Source organism: Nannobrachium achirus, assembly GCF_963921795.1.
Source record: "Nannobrachium achirus genome assembly, chromosome: 16".
NCBI lineage: Eukaryota > Metazoa > Chordata > Actinopteri > Myctophiformes > Myctophidae > Nannobrachium > Nannobrachium achirus.
The window spans coordinates 62,222,008-62,244,634 of record NC_137823.1 but is presented as its reverse complement, the minus strand read 5'-3'; the positions used below and the strand labels follow the sequence as shown (position 1 = coordinate 62,244,634).

At 43.0% G+C, this 22,627-nt stretch overlaps 2 protein-coding genes across 2 annotated transcripts; both read right to left on the bottom strand.

Moving 5' to 3' along the window:
• Positions 1 to 16: 16 nt before the first annotated feature.
• Positions 17 to 9,339, bottom strand: LOC308301194 (extracellular calcium-sensing receptor-like; the record flags this gene model as incomplete). The annotated part of the gene is made up of 8 exons (XM_080745089.1): positions 17 to 936; positions 1,040 to 1,163; positions 2,487 to 2,714; positions 3,608 to 3,889; positions 4,720 to 4,902; positions 6,353 to 6,622; positions 7,117 to 7,203; positions 9,148 to 9,339. 8 exons carry the CDS (start codon positions 9,337 to 9,339, stop codon positions 17 to 19), a joined length of 2,286 nt encoding a protein of 761 aa, XP_080601215.1.
• A 4,704-nt stretch (positions 9,340 to 14,043) lies between these two features.
• On the bottom strand, positions 14,044 to 14,925 carry LOC308300260 (ATP synthase subunit gamma, mitochondrial-like; the record flags this gene model as incomplete). The annotated part of the gene is made up of 1 exon (XM_080744080.1): positions 14,044 to 14,925. One exon carries the CDS (start codon positions 14,923 to 14,925, stop codon positions 14,044 to 14,046), a length of 882 nt encoding a protein of 293 aa, XP_080600206.1.
• Between the last annotated feature and the right edge of the window lie 7,702 nt (positions 14,926 to 22,627).

Genomic DNA, 22,627 nt, shown 5'->3' with positions numbered 1-22,627 from the left:
ATTGCCATTAGATGTGCTATTGCATCTTGTTGGCACCTCCTCGACCCATGATCGACTTCTTAGTGTTTCTCTCAGGTCTCAGAAGGATTATATAACACTTTGGTCCAAACAGTGCAAACAAAATGCCAAAACTCGACGCTAAAATAGCAAAGACCTCCACTACATCTGCATATCTGCCCGGAGAGCTGATATATGCCGGGATGAAGGCTATCCACACGGCACAGAAGATCAACATGCTGAAGGTGATCAGCTTGGCTTCGTTGAAGTTGTCTGGAAGATTCCTTGCCATAAACGCCAGAAGGAAGCTAAGGAGAGCCAGTAAACCGATATAACCCAATAATATCGCGAATCCAACCGTCGATCCTACCACACACTCGTAGACTATCTTGTCACTCTGGTATTGTGTGTTTTTATGAGGGGTTGGCGACGCAATCACAAGCCAGCCGGTACAGATTGCTGTTTGGATGGCAGTAAGAAACATAACGGTTCCTCTCTGCTGCACGGCACCGAACCACTTCAGGATGTCTGAACCCCCAGGCTTGGAGGCCCTGAACACGGCCAACACCACCATAGTCTTAACCAATATGGACGAGACGGACAAAACAAAGCTGATCCCAAACGCTGCGTGCCTCAGCTGACAGGTCCAGTGCACGGGACGACCAATGAACAGGAGCGAGCACAAGAAACACAGCTTCAGAGACATTAGAAGTTGGAAGCTGAGCTCCGAGTTGTTGGCGCGCACCATGGGCGTGCTTCGATGGTGGATGAAGATCCCCAGGACCACGGCACAGATGAGAGCGCCCAGCAACGAGACGCTCGTCAAGGAGATGCCCAGGGGCTCGTCGTACGAAAGGAACTCCACGCTCTTAGAGACACACTGGTCACGCTGTGGACTGGACCAGAAGTCCTCTGGACAAGTGTTGCACTCTGATGAGTCTATAAAAGGAGGGCAAGATTTAAAGGGACAAACAAGTACCATCATCCTAAAGATAACTTACTGTATAGTGTACATACAGTATAGCTGCTTAATGAAACCTACCAGTCTCATTGCTGATCTCTCCCTCAGAGCAAGCGATGCAGTCAAAGCAGCAGGCGGGTTGACCTTTCCTTGCAGCCACGCGTGTTCCAGGTGCACAGCTCTCACTGCACACGGACCGAGGTGGCTACAAGAGGAGAATAACTACGGTATGAACAGCTCTCACTGCACACGGACCGAGGAGGCTACAAGAGGAGAATAACTACGCTATGATCGTTTTCAGTGGTGTGAAGTAAGTAACTAAGTACATTTAGCCTACTTATGTACTGTACTTAAAGGGGTCCTGCCACGCCCCGAAATTATAATAGTATGATACAGTAGGATACAGTAGGTCACGTGGTCTTTTTTAAAACGGTCTGAAATCTCTGAATCAAATGATCCCATCCCCCGTAGCGCAGCCCCCTCCACTCGGAGGAGTAGAGAGACAGACAGGAGACAGCCTGGCCAGCAGATATGGGATTTATGGCTATTTGAAGTGAGCTGGATCTCTGAAATTGAGTACTTTTCCCACCACTGTTCATTAGAAAGGAACGGCTCCCTACTGTGAACCGAATCATATCGTTCATTTCAAAGAGCCGTTCAAAAGACTTGATTCGTTCGCGAACGTCACATCTATACTGGCCAGCCGCACGCAGTTCAAGGATGAGTTCGAGCGCAGCTGCCCAACTCAGTGAAAACATCGTGTTTTCCATTTCAATGAATAAACATAAACAAGCATATTCCCATGAACAATGGGGAAGTAACAACCAGTAACCACCGGAAATATAATTTTTATAGCCACAGATTCATATATAAATGTGTGTCTTTAGCTGGTTAGCTTTAGCCCAGCTAGCTAGCCCTGTGGGAGCAGAGAAGTTGTGAGGGCTGTGACTGTGAGAGCGAGCCTGCGGGCGATGGGAAGAAAATGTACATTGTGCAGACATACAGTAAGTAACAGTCAATTAATTAATTTGATTGGCTTATCGTGCATTCCCACAATGTCATCAAACAAATATTAACTTGTTTTTAATATCATTTCTTAAGGTGACAGTAACCTTTAAGGTGGCATAACCCCTTTAAGTACAATTTTGAGTTCTCTGTAATTTTACTCCACTACATTTATTTGAAAACTTTAGTTACTATAGTTACTTTGCAGATATAAATTATAATATTATAAAACATACATTAACCACTTAAGCCCTATTTTATTCCCTTTATTTGAAAATAGCCAATCTACAAACTCACAACGTTGTGAGCTTGTAGATCAGCTATTTTCAAACATTTTGTACTTTTGGTACTTTAAGTACATTTTGATGCCAACACTTTCATACTTTTACTCAAGTACATTTTGAATTCCGGACTTCTACTTAAGTAATCAAGTAAAAAAGATGAGTACTTTTTCCACCACTGATCATGTTTAAACTAATGACATTAACATGAGATCGACATCATAGCAGTTGTATGAAGTGACCTTTGTGGATTCACGGCTCCAGAAGATCCTGTCTTCGTCCATCAGGAGTTCTTCGCCTGCGGAGGCCGTCTTCTTGTACACGCCCACATTGTGAACCTTTGTGCTTCCATCAGGGAGCCACGCCCAGTTCATGACATCATAGATTGGTAAAGCGTCACCATTCTCATCAAATAGCACCTGATCGCCAAATGATGTGGTGAAGTTGATCGATTCCAGGTAATACACAAGCTGGAAATGGTCATGAGCACGATTATTAAGCTCAAGAAACTAATAAACATACCATACACAATAGTGACATTGACAGGGACTGTTTTACAACAGTAACTATAACTAACTGTAACCTAACTATTTTAAGATTTTAAGCATTTTGACAAAATCGATGCCAGTGTTAATGTAGTAAAGATTTTTAATTAAATTGTGATATTATCAAAGATAAATATCAGACAACAGGAGAGGCTTATGTGCCCAAATTAACCTGGGAGCTGTGTTGCCTAGTGATCTAGCCCAGTGCTGCTGGTACATTAAACTGGTCTCAGAGGAGGTGACAAAAAATACCCCATATGATTCAATAGGTAGAAGAGAAGATACCCGGCCTGGAAGAATCCTGGGGCCCTGTTCTGGAGCCAGGCCCAGTAGAAGGGGTCGATAGCAAGGGCATACTGTAGTAAGTATCCTCCCAAATGTTTACGTGTATCTGAGTAACTGCTCCAAACACGTTTACTACCAGGCGATTAGTATTACTATACCACTATGGGGCCTTTTCCACTGGCAAAGAACCGGTTCTGGTTCTTTCTCCCGCCTATGGGATGAACCAGAGGTTCTTTCTCCCGCCTATGGGATGAACCAGAGGTGAGCTTTTCCATCGAGAACCCAGTTGGTTCTGAACCGTAAATGTTGGTTCGCGGCCGGTTCTCAAGAACAAAACAAAGTTCGAAGAAAGTTGCCATCCCATAGGCGGGAGAAAGAACCCAGTGGAAAAGGCCCCTTTAAGGACATTTATAAATACCTCTTTCATCTTACTCTGTCATTTATTTTAACCAATTTCATATTTGCATATTTATTATTATTCTAAATTAGAACCCAACAGAAACATTTACAGGCACACTGAATTAACGCCACACCTGCCATGGCTGTATTGAGTGCCAACTGGCACAGCTGTGCCCAGTGAAAGGCCCTCTTCCTGGCACACACTGCATCATGTCATGGAGGGCGTGGGCCAGAGCGTACACAGCCTTGTACACGTTATATTCTAGCCTGAGGTCAGACACGTCCAAAAAGCTTGTGATTCTTTCTGCCGTTGCCAGGTCCTCTTGTCCAGTACACACCTGTCCACCAGCATCCACCCAGCCTGACGGAAGGGGTGCAAATTTACACTGAAATGTGTGCTCCCAAAACTGCTTCACCTGAAGACACACCATGAAGACTTAAGGTGAGACATGTCAGGTGAAAACATGTACAAAAATTGATTTTTTTTTTTAATTATTTTGCTGTGTCTTCTTTCAAACTAATGCAGAATAAATGTTAAAAATACACATATAGATGTTTATTTTAATGTGTGAAGGTGACTTGTTTCAATTACTTTTTTTTTTTTTTTTTTAATACAATAAAAATATATATATCATATTTAAAATGAAAACATGCCCCCCTCACGTATCAGGAGGACAGTATGAGTCACCAGAACCAAGGATTGGTGTATTTGATGAATCTATCATGGTTAAAATGGAGTTTGAACTATAAGTTACAATTGGTTTGTATAGTCTGATTGTTACAAATCTTTAAAGGGCATTAAGATTTGTACAGAAGGGTTTGTTGATATATCATTCATAGCCTGATTTACATCACAATTTATCCCTAAAAACATGGCGAAAATGTTTTGCCTGTTGACATTATTTTTTGATTTATGGAGTGATACGAAGAGTCCCCTCTGTAATTTGTTTTGTCTCTATCAAGAAAAGAAACAATAGTTTTGAACCTGGCTTTATCCAATCTTCAGATTTATGTACCAAAAACGAATGCAAATTAGGCATTATTAGTGCATATAATGCCTAATTTGCATATTTAAACATATAATTTTCAAAGTTTTAATGTAAGTAATCAACTGGAGAAGTGTCATTGTGATAGCTATCATGTTTACCCTGTTCACCTGCCATGTCTCACGTTAAGCATAATTAAAATACCTTGAGAATATTTAAAAAACATTTTGAAATTGCACATGATACATTCAAAGACTCACTATGGTGTTTTCCTGGCTGTTGTTGGGATGTATCTTTAACAAGAAGTCCCTGTAACCTGGTATCTCTCCACGATGGATGACGATACCCAGGAACCCTCTGAGGAACGGCATGTAGCGAGGAGTCTGCAGTATGGTGTGTGACGACCAGGCCACCCCGGCTATCCACTGCAGGCCCGTCACATTCTGCTTTATTACCTGATGATTAGGGTGAAATACAGACAAACATGTGTGTGTGTGTGTGTGTGTGTGTGTGTGTGTGTGTGTGTGTGTGTGTGTGTGTGTGTGTGTGTGTGTGTGCGTGCGTGCGCGTGCGTGCGTGCGTGCGTGTGTGTGTGTACGTACACACACACAGGTGGCATATCTGAGATTAATGGAAAAAGGACAAAAACTACACAACCGCTGAACATTTAGGACATTGATTGATTAACATAATATGTGTCCCAGTGCGGCTGACGGCTAGTCATTGAAATTCTTTTCATTTTAATTTTTAATTTTTTTTACATGCAGAGTTAAGCTCTGGCGTTGAAGTGAAATGTAGCCTGATATTTATGACATGCTTTTGTGGCTTTATCACATTTTAGAAAAAAAAAATAATAATAATAATTTCAGCTGTGGTCTAAAGTAGTGGCTTCCGAAATGACTGCCCCAGTGTCATGCTCAGTCACATATGTATGATACAGTAAATTATAAAATGTACAATTAAAGTGGGCGTGACACGGCCAAAACAGCTAATTATGGCTATCAAATTAGCCAATTTTTTTAATGATGTCATGTACCCCCATGTTAAATTACCCAATCAAATTAATTTATTGTAGTTACTGTACTGAAAGTAGTACTTTCTGTACAGTAACTGAATTAAATTAATTTGATTGGGTAATATGACGGGAGGGGGCGGAGTTGAGCGCTGAGTATTATCTAATGAAACAACCCCAACAGAACTGTGCGAGGAGAAAATGCGACAATTCATAAAACGAATTTTAAAACAAGCAGTTCTAGGGGTAAAAATTTGATATAATCTGCTATAGATTCCCCCCTAACCGCGTACAGGGTACAAGTCTTCTAACAAAAAGGTGTCAGAGATTAGAACGAGGGTCCTCCGCAGCACAGACCACTTTTTAGCAGCCATCTCTGCTAAAAAGTGCTCCAGTGCTTCACCGGAGCTCCGGACCACTTTTTAGCAGCCATCTCTGCTAAAAAGTGCTCCAGTGCTTCACCGGAGCTCCGGAGGACTGAAGTCTGTGGTAGCCTGTGTGTGTGTGTGCGTGCGTGCGTGTGTGTGTGTGTGTGTGTGTGTGTGTGTGTGTGTGTGTGTGTGTGTGTGTGTGTGTGTGTGTGTGTGTGTGTACACACACACACACAATAGCTCTTGAAAATAGCCGTGCGGTGCGGCGCTACCAGCTCTAACAACAACACATCACGTTGTGCGCGGCACCGCACGACGGACGAAGTATACATTCACTAATAACTGATACGGCCCCGCCTCCTTTTCAGACCATTTGAAGAAAGACCACGTGACCTACTGTATCATAATGTTAAATTTCGGCCGGTGTCCCGCCCCCTTTAAGAAAATGCTGGCAATTAAAATGCAATTAGTTTCCTCATAATTATCATCATCATAATCATAAATGCCAACCTCCTCCATGAGACCAACCGCATGCCTCCCGTATCCAAACGCCACGACCACAGCAGCCGTGGATCTCTTCAACACGGTGACGATCCTCTGAAGTTCCGCTGGTTCATTGTCCCAGGGCAGAACCTCAAAGTAGGCCAGACATCCCAGTCCAGACCGGGCCAGGTCAGACTGCAGTGTTCTGGCAGCATCGTGGCCGTAGTCATTATCAATACACAGCAGTCCTACCCAGCTCCACCCGAAATGCTTCAGAATGTGGAGGATAGCTCGCACCTGAACGGATAAAGAATTGTGTTTACGTCTTGGGAATTTTATGAAAGTATTAGTAACACAATTATTTCAAACTTTTGCCTCGAATAGGATTAATGAATAATGATTTTTTTTTTTTATTGTGACTATCAGATCTACAAGCTCACAATGCGTCACACGGCGATGTGTTCCGAGCTTGTAGATCGGCATTTTTTGCAATTTTTGTAGACCACCATTGCAGCCAACAAAGTAGCCTAAATACAGGGTTATGTGCGTGGTTAATCAGACTGTGGTTACGGTCATCTGATTTGTTAATTTGTTGATATATATAAGAAAACAAAATAAAACAAACTGCTTCTCGATTATTCTATTAAATCTACATGAGCAAGATTATGTTGGTTATTGTGTCTAAATATCAGTTTTGATATATTTTCGATTAATTGCCCAACCCTAGTGCTTGAATCTCATACACAGATTCCACTGTGATACCAACATATCTTTTGCCTGTAGAACTTCACCTGGTAGGCACCGCTTGGGATTGTTCTGAAGAAGGAAGGGAACTGATTCTGGTCACTCAGACAGGAGCAGACGGCATAGTAACTTACCTGAAAAAGACACAAAACATCTGTAATTGCGACCATGCTGTATGTTGCATTTAGTATAGGGTGACCATATTTTCAGCCACTCAAACCGGGACGCAAAACACTGTTGCCTAAAACTGGGACCCTAAAAGCAATACGCACGTGCATGCCCATTCTCTAACGTTCGTGCACGCGCACACACGCACCGCAGGGTTGCAAACAGTCAGTGAGTGATTGACAAACAGCCTCAGCGTTGAATTCAGACACGCAATGAATTTGTTCCTTTTTTCTGATTGGTTAGGTGAGCATGTTTTCATGAAAAGAACATGATAAATGTCTATGCAACCACTGAAAACAGCTACTATTATTTTAATTCTGGTGAAAACCGGGACAATTTTGTAGTGAATGTTGAAAACCGGGACATATTAGTGTTTTAGAGATATTTGTCGGGACACCGGGACACGCAGCTTGAAAAAGGGACTGTCCCGGGTAAAACGGGACGTCTGGTCACCCTAATTTAGTATGAAAACCTACAGATCATGGACATATTGTGTCAGACTCCTGTGGTCTATGATGTCAGTCAACACCAAATGCACCCAAAATACCCATATTAACACATACATAATCCCCATCCCCATACTTCATTGCCAGTCAAACTATATCGCCCATTTTGATGTTACATTATTCTTATTCATCATAAATATACTATTGTAAGTGATGCTTTCATTTCAAAGTATGATGTACTGTTATTCCATTTTTACTGATCAACTAAAGCAAAGCAATCCTTCTACTAGGTCTAGGTCTGCTCGTTACAGTTTTGCTCCTACATTTTCTCATGCAAGCACCAGTTAAAGTTAATTTCCATCCCTTATATACTGAGTGCACACCCTATAACAGAATCAAACATAATGTAAAGAAAACATACCCTTTCTGATATTCTTTTGTAACTTACACAAATACTTTCCCTTCTTTACATGACTAATTATAAGCCATTTTCAATCCACAATGCACAGGATGGCATAAAAGGACTGTGTGTCGTTTCTAGTTTTTGACACACACATGTAGCCTACCCTTTAATCAAAATGTAGACACTAGTGCAGACTCAGTAGACTACCTCCCCCATACACCCTTAAGCACCATAGACAGCGACATTGTCACAAAACATTGGAGGAACATTATGCATTAATACTAATAATTTACTCCCCACTCCTTTGGGATGGGCTATTTGTCACTGTATACTTGCACACATACAGTAGCTGTAGTATAGGTATCAAGTGTCAAGAGCAGTAGGTGCTATGGGGCAGCGCCCGGGGATCATAGTGTCTTGATCAGGGATAATTTGCAGATCACAGACACTTGAATGACAGGAAAAGTGTTCAGAATTACACACAGGATCTTACAAGACCGGGGTCATGCGTTGTGCGTGTTGCAATGTATTCTGTATTATAACATTGTTGCATTGATCAGTGATGAATACAAAAGGTTTAAGGTTACTTTAAGGTTAGGGCCAAAAGTGTGACGTGACGTGACGGACAGACTGATAGAGGGACGGAGGTACTGACAGACAGCCGGTGGAGGTTTTCATAGTAACTTGGCTATAGTAGGATTCCTCTTGGGCAAAGAAACATGTAACACATGAAGCTATAGTAGGATTCCTCTTGGGCAAAGAAACATGTAACACATGCAGATAGAAACATGTAACACATGTAACACAAAGAAACATTTAACACATGCAGATGCAGTTCCGAAAACCTGCGTCACGCACGCTCCAGTCAAAATATGCCTCACTGCAATCTGTCTTTCAAGCTGTAAATATATTCTAGATTTGTAATTAAATAAATACTACAAATTTACAAGCATATAAAATAAATTGTTGAAAGTTGAAATTAGGGAACTTACCAGGGGCACTCTGTACAAACCTAATATTCTAGCAATAGCAATAGTATTTGTTGATGTAACAGAGCCCACAATGCCGAGCGTTGGAGGAGAACCAACACAGTGCTCATCCAACTCAAACTGCTCCTCTGTGCCGCTGAGCACTGACAGCGCTGCGCGGTATGCAACTCCAAGCGTTAGACAGGTATCATAGAGACTATATCCCAGAGTCACGTTGGGTAGCAGGCTCGTATTGTTGTTGATCTCATCAATGGCAAAAGCCATGGTCAGGATCCATCTGAAACCTGTAATGCTAAAACTAGAACACACACAATACCTTTGTATTAGCAGAGGCCTATAGGGACTCTGGTCAACAAAGTACAGTATACAGGGTTAAAGTGATTCGTCTTAGCAGACATACAACAACTAATCCTATGGCACTACCTACCAAAAGAAGGTCACTGTTTTCTTGTTAGTGTGTTTGTGTGGTTTTCCCAGCAAAGTGAACCTGTGTTTTGTAAACCTTCTGAGTAATGTTATCCAGGTTGGGCACAACAGAAATGCTTTAGGTCATGTCATGCTTCGGTTCACATCACAATATATAATATAAATGGCAAGGCGGAATTCATTTCCCAGCGGATTCCTCGTGACTCGCATAGCGGCAACCACACTTGCAATTCCCCAGAATTGTATCTTTCTAGTTTGCAGTTGTATTTGTGATATACAGTAACCCACCCATAGCAAGAAGGTTCTTCTGGCTTGGAGGTGAAAGACACACCAGGGAGCGTAGTGGAGTAGTAGTGGATCCTAGACAAGCCACCCAGGACAAAGTCACCGGCTTTGTAGATTCTGTCACGATTAAACTGTGCCTGTAACTCACAAGAGGAAGGTGAGGAAGACAGAGGAGAGAAGGAAGAGAACAATATCAAGGTCAAGCACTGGTATGAAAGCAGCTGTACGTCTTGAGAAGCCCTCATGACTGTCCTCCTGCCTAATTAACCCCTTTCCCTAATCCTTTGTCCAGTTACTAAGTCTTATACTCAGTGCTATGCCATCCCCTGTGCCAACCTATGCCATTACGTAATCTTTCACACTCAATACCCATATGGGCAGAGGCAGAAGTAGGGGCAGGGCCTAACATGTACAATAGCAATTATTTCATATCCAAATAATTGTGTGTGTGTCCTGACTCCTGTCTCACCAGGGAGCCATTGGCAACTATTCACCCACTGTAGGTCATTAAATGCATTATGGATTTTAGAATACTGGTTCTCAAAGTGGACCCGGGTCTTTAACCATGAGAGTTCAATCAACACTGAGGACTTTACAGTGTAGATTGATGTCCCAGAGATAAAAATGGTATGAAATGGAAGTCTTTTGTATCATGCATATTAAAATGGGTGTCCTTTAAATTAAAAATAATAAAACTTTATTTATATAGCACCTTTTAAAACAAAGTGCTTAACAACAAAATAACCTCAACAGTGAATCATAATCATAACAATTTCAGTAACAATAAAATAAGTATAAAAACAACATACAGCAATGGTAGCAGTGAGAAAAGATGCACTTAGCAGTTAGGAGGTTAAAAAGGCCTTTCTATAAAAATAGGTCTTAAGTTGAGATTTAAAAACAGTTGCTAGCAAATCTGAGGGCCACTGGAAGGCTGTTCCAGAGCGTGGGGGCCCTGACCGCAAAGGTCCTGTCGCCCTTGGTTATCCGGTTTGAGCTGGGAACCTCCAGAAGAGCCAAACCAGAGGACCTCAAACTGCGGGCATGCAGGCACATACTGTTCCAACAGATCTACTAAATACCCAGGTGGGGGACGGCGCTCCATTCCGAAACACCACCATTCCGAAACCCCACCATTCCGAAACACCACCCTTCCGAAACACCATGCACCATTCCGAAACCCCACCATTCCGAAATTTAAATTATTTTAACTTTCACCCACCTCCACCCACTTTACCTCACCCACATTCACCCCCCAGCCCCCACCCACCTCCAACCACTTTCCCCCTCCTCCACTCACTTCCTCCCACCTCCACCCACTTTCATTCACCTCCACCAACTTTAACCCAGCCACCTCTACCCAATTTCACACACCTCCACCCACTTTTACCCCCCCACACCCCCCTCTAACCACTTTCACCAAACTCCACCCACTTTCTCCCACATCCACCCACTTTGGCCCCCCCACCTCCACCCACTTTCACCCGACTCCAAGGGGCAGGTAAGTGGGTGGAGTTGGGTAAAAGTGGGTGGGCCTGGGTGAAAGTGGGTGGAGGTTGGGGGAAAGTGAATAGAGCTGGGTGAAAGTAGGTGGAGGTTGATGGAGTGGATGGAGGTGGGTGAAATTGTGCGGAGGTAGGTAGGGGTGGCTGAAACTGGTTGGATGTGGGTGAAAATGTGTGGAGGTGGGTGGGGATGGGTGAAAATGGTTGGAGGTGGGGAAAATGGATGGATGTGAGTGAAAGTAGGTGGATGTGTGTGGAGGTGGGTGAAAGCGGGTGGAGATGGGTGGGGTGGGTGGGGTGGGTGGAGGGATCTGGATGGAGGTAGGTGAAAGTTAGTGGAGGTGGGTGGGGTTGGGTGAAACTTGATGGATGTGGGTACAGGTGGGGGTGGAGGTTGGTGGGGTGGATGGAGGTGGGTGGGTGGGGTAGGTGAAAGTGGGTAGAGGTGGGTGGAAGTGGGTGGAGATGGGTGGAGTTGGGTGAAATTGGGTGGAGGTTGAGAGTGGGTGGGGGTTGGTGGGGGTGGATGGAGGTGGGTGAAAATGAAACTGCATATTCGGAATGGTGGTGTTTCTGATTTTCGGAATGGTGGGGTCTTATAGAATAATGGGAAACCCCACCATTCCGAATAATGGAAGTCAATCTTCGGAATGGTGGGGTTTCTGAATGGAGGTGTGTACCCACTGAGGTGCTAGGCCGTTACGAGCTTTAAAAGTCAACAATAAAATCTTAAAATCAATTCTAAATGATACAGGCAGCCAATGTAATGCAGCCAGTACCGGGGTTATATGTTCTGACCTCCTAGTCCCAGTAATAAGCCTGGCGGCCGCATTTTGTACTAACTGTAGGCGATGTATGATAGTGAGTAGTCCAGACGTGATGAGATGAGGGCATTTATAACTTTATGGCGGTTAGGGAGGGAAAGGACAGCTCGAATTCTGTAGATGTTTCTCAGTTGGAAAAAGCAATTTCGTACCACCGTTTTTACTTGGGCCGCCAAACGGAGGTCAGAGTCCAGTAGCACACCCAGGTTCCTTGCTACTGGTGTAACATTGGTAGACATGGAGTTGAGACAGTTTTGTAATTGAGATCTAGCGGTGGGAGGGCCGAACAGGATGATTTCTGACTTGTTAGTGTTGAGTTGTACAGTAGAACGTTTGCGGACATCCAGTTTTGGAGGTCAGTTAAACAGGCTTTTAAAGAGGAAAGACAGTTGGGGTTTGAGGTGTTAAGTGGCAGGTACAGTTGGGTGTCATCTGCATAACAGTGGAATTGAATGTTGTGTTTACGGATGATTTGACCTAGGGGAAGCATATAGACGGAGAACAGCAAAGGACCAAGAATTGATCCTTGTGGGACACCGTGGATGAGGGGGGCAGAGGAGGAGGTGGCATTTCCAGTCTCGACAGAGAAGGTTCTTGATGTTAAATATGACTGCATCAGCTGGATAGCGGTGCCAGTTAGACCGACCCATGACTGTAGTCGGTTCAACAGAGTGGCATGGTCGACTGTGTCGCCATGCCGCACTTAAGTCCAAGAGGACCAATATTGCTGCATCCCCATTGTCCAGTGTCATTAACAGGTCACTGGTGACCTTAACCAAAGCTGTCTCGGTGCTATGGTGTGCTCTGAAACCGGATTGGAATTTTTCTAAAAGATTGTGGTTGGACAGGTGTGTGAGGAGTTGTGAGGAAATTACTTTTTCTAACATTTTGGGCATGAAAGACAGTTTGGAGATGGGTCTGTAGCTGGTGAGAAGAAGAGGATCGAGAGTGGGTTTCTTTAGAAGGGGGTGGATTAAGGCGTGTTTAAAAGAGAGTGGGACTCTCACTGTTATTCAATGTTACCATTGTGGCGAGTTAGTGTTGGGGTAACCATTGTGGCGAGTTAGTGCTAGCGTTAATAAACAATGCACAGTATAAATAAAGTAACCGACGTCACAGACAGAATGGCCCATACAAGGAGATAGATATGCTTGTGTGTCGTGTTTGCACCGCTCACTTCACACTGGTGTGATTTTTATATTACATTATAAAAACGGCTATGTTTGTAGGTAGGTACTGTAGGTAGGTAGCTGTGTGTGTTTAAGCCTGTAACCCAATCAAGGACCAGCATTTCTGGCAACGTCATCATTAACAGCCAATGAGGGACCAGCATTCCTGGTGATGCCATCGCGCACCTCATGGCATCACCACTCTGATGGTGCACAAGTTGGCACAAGTTGGCACCTTGACAGAGTGCAGTTCTAGTTACTTACGCAATGTAAATGGAACTAGAAAGGTGCTTTCAGTGGAGAATTGCCAGGCTGGTGGCCAAAGACCAAAGCCATTGGGTTGTCACTTGTAGCCATCACAAACCGACAAAGCTGTAGGGGGGAATAGTGTTCATCATGATGATACAATATGGCATTTGTATGGCATGCTTCTTTAGGAGGCTAGCCGTCTATGACTGCTTCTTTATGGTGTGGCGCTGTAGCTAAGCTACAAAGAAGGCCTGTCTGTCTGTGTATCCAGAGCTAATCTCACAAACCACTGGACGGATCGGTGCCCAAAAAGTACTGTACCTCCAATGTATTTATTGTCTTTTTCCTTAACAACAATGCACACATTTATTGAGGGACAGAACACAAAAGAGATGGAATATAGATAAACGGTTCTCTGTAAGAGGTTAATTTATCTACATATCTTACAGATAGAAGCATAAATGTTCATAAACTCTTGATGACAGCTGTCTGAGTTACTTTGACTAGCGTTCACAGAGCAGCAGCTCCAGAGATGATCTCAATGAGCTCTTTGGTAATGACAGCCTGCCTGGTACGGTTGAAGGTGAGGGTCAGCTTCTCGATGATCTCAGAGGCATTCTTGCTGGCGCCGTCCATAGCGGTCATCCTGGCGCTCTGCTCACTGGTGGCGGATTCCTTCATGCAGTAGAAGATGAGATTGACCAGGGCAAACTCCTGGTAGCTCCTCAGCACGTCGGCATCGACGTCATCGTAGACGCTCATGCTCTCTGAGCTGGCTACTGTATCCACGGAAAACAGAGGCTTGTTGTCCGTCTTGTACGAGATAACAGAGCCGAATCTGTTATAGATGATAGAGCCCTGGTCAAACTCATATCCTGAGTTAAGCAGCTCTGTGGCAATGATGGAAGCGTCATTGAAAGTGGGAGGCTTGCGGCCCACTTCCTTGCAGTTTAACAGAATGTGCTGTCCATGGGTCCTGTGCAGCAGACCCCTCAGCTTATCCCCCACGTTGACCACCATCACCTCCTTGCCAGCGCCGGTCAGAGAGGCTATCTGACTCTTCATGGCCTTGGCAACACCGGAGTGGATGGCACCACAGAGACCACGGTCAGAGGACACGCCGATGATCAGGTGCTTGCTGGCCTTGTCCTCCGGGGCTTTGATCTCGCCCTTTTCATAAAGGGCCATGGCACTGTTTCCATACACTCGTGCAGGCTTCAGCTGCCTGTCAGCGCGGGCATACTTGGCAGCTGCCACCATCTTCATGGACTTGGTGATTTTCTGGATGTTCTTGATAGACTTCAACCGGATGGTGATGTCCTGCAGGGTGGCCATGTTCCTAACCTGCCCACATTGTGGGCCGAACACCAACGCACTGCTCCTGGCCAACATGGTTGCCTCTAATACAGAACAGAAATGCAGAACTGCGCAAGTGCCAAGTAAAATGGGCAAAATGCAAAGTACCTCCAAATACTTGTGTAATGACAAGGCGCTTGCACACAGGTATCGATGAGGTCATATTGATGATGTCAGCCAGCCATCTCCATATTAAAGTTAAACTATTCGGTGCGGTCCTACTCTGGGCCATACATGTTATGAATGATGCAATAAGTGGGGAATACATGTCATCATCATACAGTACATGTTATGATGACCTGCTCTCTCCTACTTCCCATACTGTACCTTCTGTTCTCATACACAATTCCTGCATATCTGACGACACCAGAGGAAACGCACACAACGATTTGATAATAACAACCCATATAATAGCACAAATATGGGTAAATTCTCCTTCTACAATACTGCTACTCAAGTGTGGAATTCCTTGACTATTTCCCTTAAAAACATGTAGCTCGCTGGGCTCCTTCAAAACCGCCCTGAAAATCCACCTTTCAGGAAGCCAGAGGCGAAGGTAGTCATTACTCGTCCCGGTGAACACCCACCCCCCCTTTACTTTACAACCACCCCCTCTTTTCCCCTACTTTATATAGTGTTTTTGAAGCGGTGAAAACCGCTTCCAATGAGTGGCTTTGTGTGTCCCATGTCCATATATGGTCATTTCAGTCCAGAATGAACAGGATTTATCAAAAACAAAATGTCTGTCACCTCATGTCCATATATGGTCATTTCAGTCCAGAATGAACAGGTTTTATCTGTCCCGTACGTCCAGAATATGTGTGTAGTGTCCGTCCCGGTCTGATGATTGGATACTTTGAGGATTGGTCAAGCTTCACATGACAATTCGGCCCTCCAGATAAAAACATTCATTCATTCATTCAGAATAAAGAATGTATCTATGTGTTCCAGAGTTCATAACTCTGGAACACATAGAATAAAAGTTCACCACTTCACTTCGAACCGAGGTTTGATTTTTTTATAATTGCATTGAATGTAGTTCTTTAGTCTGAACATATAGTAGTCTTTTATATTCTTTTATAATTACATTAAATGTTGTTCTTGTTACTATTTGTGATGAATTGAATGCCGAGGACTTCCAACGTAAACATGAGACACAGAGACACGTGCAAAGATCAACTTTGACCAAAAAAATGCACATGAGCTGGTTGGTTGTTTAAGTTGGCCAAAATGTGGCCATATTTTCCAGAGATGACTGTCTGACGTCATAGACCACATGATACTGAGACAATAGGCATCCCCATATATGGGCTTAATAATGATTACATCAGGGATCCCCATATATGGGGGAATGGGGAAATGGGGGAAAATGAATTCACTAATAAATTAATGGCCATATATGGAGCGTGACATGAGGCGTGACTGCTCCCTACAGTCGCAATTAGATGTTTCAGAATATATAAAACATAGCTTATGTGAACATTACTTTGATGTTTCAGAATATATAAAACATAGCTTATGTGAACATTACTTTGATGTTTCAGAATATATAAAACATAGCTTATGTGAACATTACTTTGTGGTAGGAAATAATGTTGACCTACTGTCAGCATCCACAACCAGGGATGTGCACAGATAGACACTAGGTGGTGCTAGAGCACCTGCTTTTTTGCCTACAGTGTTTGTTGTTTTTGTAGCCGTGGCCCATGGTCAATTCACCCTTTGTCAAGTCCCGCCCGTTGTCCTGCCCCTCTCCACACCCATTCGTTGCTGTGTCTTGGTGGGACATTCAGTGGGACACTCCATCCACTACCATGTTAATTCAGTTGCTTCGTATTGTTATTCTGTGTGCTCAATTCTCATTTCAAACTTGGTTTCAATCAAATGGAGCTGCTCAGTGGCAGCATAGTGAATCAGCATGTTTTTATATGTTTTTATTTCTCCATAAATTATGTTTTAGCAAATTCAACATAAAAAAGGTGGAACCGGGGCGGGACAAGGCAGATAGAGCCTGCTGGTTGGTCAGTCAGGGACCAACCAGAAGGCTAACAAAGGGTGAATTCTGGATTAAAAGCTTCTAATATATTATGCCCCAAAATGCTCTGTAATCTTGCCAGACACATATATATGTCACGGTTTGATAGAGAAACAGTACGGTCGAGAAACGGAGCACTCGTCGTGCGGCACGGGGCGGAACAAGCGGTCGCCACAACAACGTCCTCCAGGCGGAGCCGCTCGATTGTCCACGACATTGCAAGCGGCGCGAAGGCCAGCGGACCTTGGCCAGGGCCGGCCGCGCGAGTTACGAAGCCGTGGTGAATGCAATCGTTATATTTATGCCCAGGCCGTAAGGCCTGGGCAAGCCCACGATAAACGCCCTGTCCAAGTGACTACAATGGAGCGCTCCCTAGCTCATAGTAAGCTAATGGCTAAACACTGCCGAGCTAGGCTAGTAAATAAAGAAAGAGAGTCGCAAACGAGTGACGTCAGCGCCTTCACTAGTGAATATCAAACTTCCTGCTACAAATGTAGTCTTGTGTGGTATCTGACTTGTATGTATCAATTTGGATAACAAATGTTATGCTTTTGTAATTGATGTTGAAATATTTCTTCATGTTTCTCTAATTTCTATTTATTCTAACAAAAAAAACGTTATTTTCAACACACACACACACACACACACACACACACACACACACACACACACACACACACACACATATATATATAATGAATTCACATGGCTTTGCTTTCTTTGCTTTTTGTTTTGCTTCAGTCAATGTCGTCCCTGAGGAACAAGTTGTTTTCAAGCTCTACCACTGGGACTAACCAGAGAGTCCACTCAACTAAAGGCTGATGCAATCTCCTAGCTTTCATTGCTTTCAACTGGGTGGAAACAATTAATATATGATAAAAACATGTGTACTGCATTGCAGAACCAATCCCAAGCCTTCAGGGCGGTCCTTCATATTGGATAAATAATTTCAGGTCTAATGAGAATAATCAATGCAGGGCCCACTTGTAGGGCTGTCACAATTACTACATAATCGTCTAATCGTGATTATTTTTCATAATCGTCATAATCGTTTCCATGTTGAAAAATTTCCATATTTTTTAAACAAATGTAAAAAAATAGTGGAAATAGCAGATCTACAAGCTCACAACGCGTCGCGACGCGTTGTGAGCTTGTAGATCGGCTATTTCCACTATCAATGTTATTTTTTAAGTATAAAGTTGTCAAATATGTCAGTAATTTTTTGTATATTTAGGTTATGTGTCATGATTGCCATGTGCAGCTTCAAAGCCTAAAAGCCAAACAGAAATGTAATTATCAACATCAAAAACACAATTAAATCGTTAATCGACAATTATTTGAGTGACAATTAATCGTCATGTAAAATGTCACATCACAGCCCTACCCACTTGTGAATTTAAAGTCCCTTACCTGTTCCACCTGTTCTCAACACAGATGTGATAAAGTCCCTTACCTGTTCTACCTGTTCTACCTGTTCTCAACACAGATGTGATAAAGGGTGTGCTGTGCGTCTTCTCCTCAGCTTCCTGAAATCCATAATCAGTTCCTTGGTTGACAAAAAGAAAAATGAAATTCATAAGTGAACTCAGCACACACATCTATACTATAATTTTGCGAATGTCTGACTAAGTGAGTGAGTGAGTGAGTGTCTGTCTGTCCCGGCGTTTCTCCTCGGTGGCTGGAGCAATTGATCTGAAATCGCATCACTATCAGCATATGAACACACCTGACATAACTGTGAAGGCCGTTTGTCACTTTCACAAATCGTATGCTGTACATTAGCATTTTTATGGTGTATCTACTATCTATTCTGCATCTAGCATGAGGCGCATCTATTCTGCATCTAGCTTGAGGCAACATGTTTAACCAGCTCTGTGTGTGTGTAAAAAGAGATTCTGTGTGTGTGTGTGTGTGTGTGTGTGTGTGTGCAGGCTGGCAGGCGGGTGTGTGCGCAGGCGGGTGGGTGGGGGGGATAGCCATTAAACGAAACGGGTATTTCTTACATTGATGCTCCTACATATTATCATGCAAGCACCAGTTAAAGTTACTTTCCATCCCTCATATACTGTATGCACAGTGCACATCCCATAACCCACACACTGCACATCATTTTGGAGCTCATATCTTTGAACGGGTAAGGGCTAGTAATTCAAAATCATGCAAATTAGCAACAGTGGCCCAATATAAACCTATTTACCCTAGCCCTAATGTGGCGGAGAGAGTCGCAGCCCCAGCCTGAAGCCTCAAAAGTCTAGTATCTGCTCTCGTTCCATAGGGATATCCCTTTGGAGTAATGGTTAAGATATTGGACTTCCACGCGGGAGAACCGGGTTCGATGCCGGGTGGGGAGGTTCGGATCACCTCCGTTACACTAATATTGCTCAGAGACCTATGTATGTAGATGTTGGCACAAGTTTAAAATGAGGGAGAAACCTAGCCCTAGAATGTCTGTGATCTTACATATAGGCCTAACACTTTGTGTATATTCCAAATGCACAGCCATAGACCGGGTCCTACTGCACGCCAGTGCACGGTATTGAGCAGATAGGGGCCTAGCTCTGGTCCATAGCGAGAGGAGTTCACTAACGCTATGGACCAGAGCTAATAGGGGCCTAATCTGCGCTGCAATTAAGTGGTGCGTGCTACTTGTGTACTCACCCAATAATTAATTCCACAGACTTGAAGACAGATATTGTCCTCATAATCATATCCTTTTGAAAGTTCTGGCAGAAAACATGGGTTTAGTCAAATATCTCCACTTTTCCACAAGCTTCACACAGACAACGTTCAGTCAGGACGAGGGGCCCGGAATGAGTGCTGGACTGACTATATCAAAACTTCCAGGTCTAAAGATATTGTTAACTGATGCAAACAGTTTGTTTCAACCACAAATGAATCATCTATTTGTTGTATTTAAATAAAACCGAGTATTTGTTAACCCAGCTAGTGCAAGATAACAAGCAGCACCTTTTGTGAAGTGGACCTTGAAGCATTAGGTTTTGACCATTTACTAAAATATCCTGAGGTACAACAATCTGTGACTGTCTTATTAAAGTGTTAAGTTTAATATGATATTGGTCACAAATGAGGTGGTCCTCTGCTTCTGCCGTCCGTGTTATTAAAACATACAAGACACTGAGAATACGCTGGGAGTAGTTGTCTAGAAACTGGAGGCTGAAACTGGAAATGCTGTGAAATTGATGATAGGCTAAGACGAAAGGCAGGTGCAGTAATCTGTGGGATACAAGGGATCTGGAGACCGGTGTCCTAAAGATGCTGGTGCCAAGCCTATAGGACCACACACAGACAGAAGGACAAACACAAGGGCATAGCCAAGAACCATAATTCATACTAACTGCACATAATCATTTTATCTCCTCTTTTGTAATGGATATTACGGTGCAAACAATTTTTTCCATTTGGCGAGAGACACACTGTAGCAGCGGATTATGGGAGTAGGCTATTAGCCTATAAACTGAAAGGAATGGTGAGGAATGTCTTCTTTTAACTGCTGGTTAATTCGCTTGTTTGATGAATGGCTATGAGAGTTTCTCTTGCTTTTTTTCTGTTATCAAGATGCAATGTTGAATCTGATTGATTCAATTTGCAGGGCCCCTGCGGGTCTTGAACCTGTGGCAGGGGTCCTTTGGAAAGTGCCAGGCCTGCGGGCCAGGGGTCCCCAGCGAAATTTCTAAAGATGCCTTCACAATCAGTTAAACCCTATTTCTGTTATAAAAAATAGCCCATCTACAAGCTCACAATTGTGAACTTGTAGATTTGCTAAAACAGAGGTGAAATTTTGGATTTATTTTTTATAATTATTTTTTAAACAGAAATCTTCTGTTCTGGGGGACATATTTTTGCGATGGGGGTCCACGGGCGCGGCCTAACATCAATTTTGGGTCTCCTTGACATGATGTTTGACAACTTACACTGGCTTGCTCTGTAGTAGGCTAATGATTGGCACCGCGCAGCAGCCAATGGGAGGAGGACATTGTTGGTGTCAGTGGCGTCAGTTCAGCAGAAGCTAAGGTATGGCAACATTCATGTTGCCATACCTTAGCAACAGGCATGATGGATTTATGTTATAAGTACATTTTATTTGTTTTCCCTGGTGGCCAAATATGGCAGCTGCCATACCTTGCCATACCCAATTGACGCCTCTGGTTGGTGTCTTAGCAACGGTAAAGATCCGTGAAGCGAGGAGGAGGAGGAAGAAGAAGAGAAGAGCATCATCCTCGCACAGTACGCAGGGCTTTCTCTCTCTCTCGCCTGGACACGGTAAGGAAAATGCAAACAAAACGTTAATGTTGCCGCGATATATTGTATTACTTTTGTCACTTGCCATGTGCAATGCATCATGCATGCTATAGCCAACAATGGATCAGCTGAAAACATACGCGTTTTGACTTTAGATCGTGATGATCGGTAGATCAGCTGCGGTCTGGCCTGCTACATGTTATTTACCTCTGACGTATGCGCGACAATAATGGCGCACCAATGCTTATTATGGGTCATCAATGATCATGAACAACTATTTCTACAGATTGTTGCACTGCAAGTAGGCCTATAGCAGCCAGCCTACATTGCAAAAATATTCAGAATTAAGGACTCTGAACTACAGTAGATATATTTGAATAGCCCCGTTTAACGCTCGTCTGTGTAGAATATGCGCTATGCCGTTTGTTAAACAGTGATGGAAAAGGTAGCCTAGGCCTACTTTTAATATTGTAATGTAGAAATAAATACTCTGTTAAGTGAAAGTACGGAATTTAAAATTTACTTCATGTAAAATTACAAAAGTAGGCCTATTGTTGGTATGAAAATGTAGCTACTTATAGGCTACTGAAAGTAAAAGTAGGCCTACACATTAAGTCTATGCAGAATGTCCCATTTTACAAGTTTTTATTAAAGTAGGCCTACATTTTATACAAACCATTTGAAAATAGAAGATCTACAATGGCCGAAATATAGTATAGTAGTAACTGAATTGGTTAATGTAGCCTTTGTGTTAATAATTGAAATCTGCAAAGTAACTATAGTAACTAAAGCTGTCAAATAATAAATTAAGTAAAAGTAACACTTTTGCCTCTGAGATGTGGAGTAGAAGTAAAAGTATTGGAAATTGGATATACTCAAGTAAACTACAATGTAGGCCTACTGTACTCTTTGTAAATATCTACTCTGTATATATTTTGTGCACTGTTATTTAGTTTTATTTTTTTGTGACTATCTACTGCATAGTACTACTGTGTTCTATCCGTCTGTGATTCAATGTTATATGAGATGCTCAAATGGTTTCCTGTGCAAATAAGCCGAAAAGCTTACCAGGATCTCCTTTTAGTTGACCTTGTACCAGTGAACTGTACCGTCATGAAACTGTACCTTTTCCTATGCAAACTTCTAATAAAGTCTTCAATTCACCCTTTGTCAAGTCCCGCCCGTTGTCCCGCCCCTCTTTGCACCCGGTTCCTATGTCTTGGTGGGACAAAAGTCCTTTCTCTCCATCCACTACCATTGAAATTCAGTTGCTTTGTATTGTTATTCTCTGTATTTAATTCTCATTTTAAACTCGGTTTCAGTAAATAGGAGCTTCTCAGTGGCAGTATAGTGACAGGGCATGTTTTAAAATGTTTTTATTTCTCCAAAAAGGATGTTTTATTAAATTCAACAAGGCAAATAGAGCCTGCTGGTTGGTCAGTC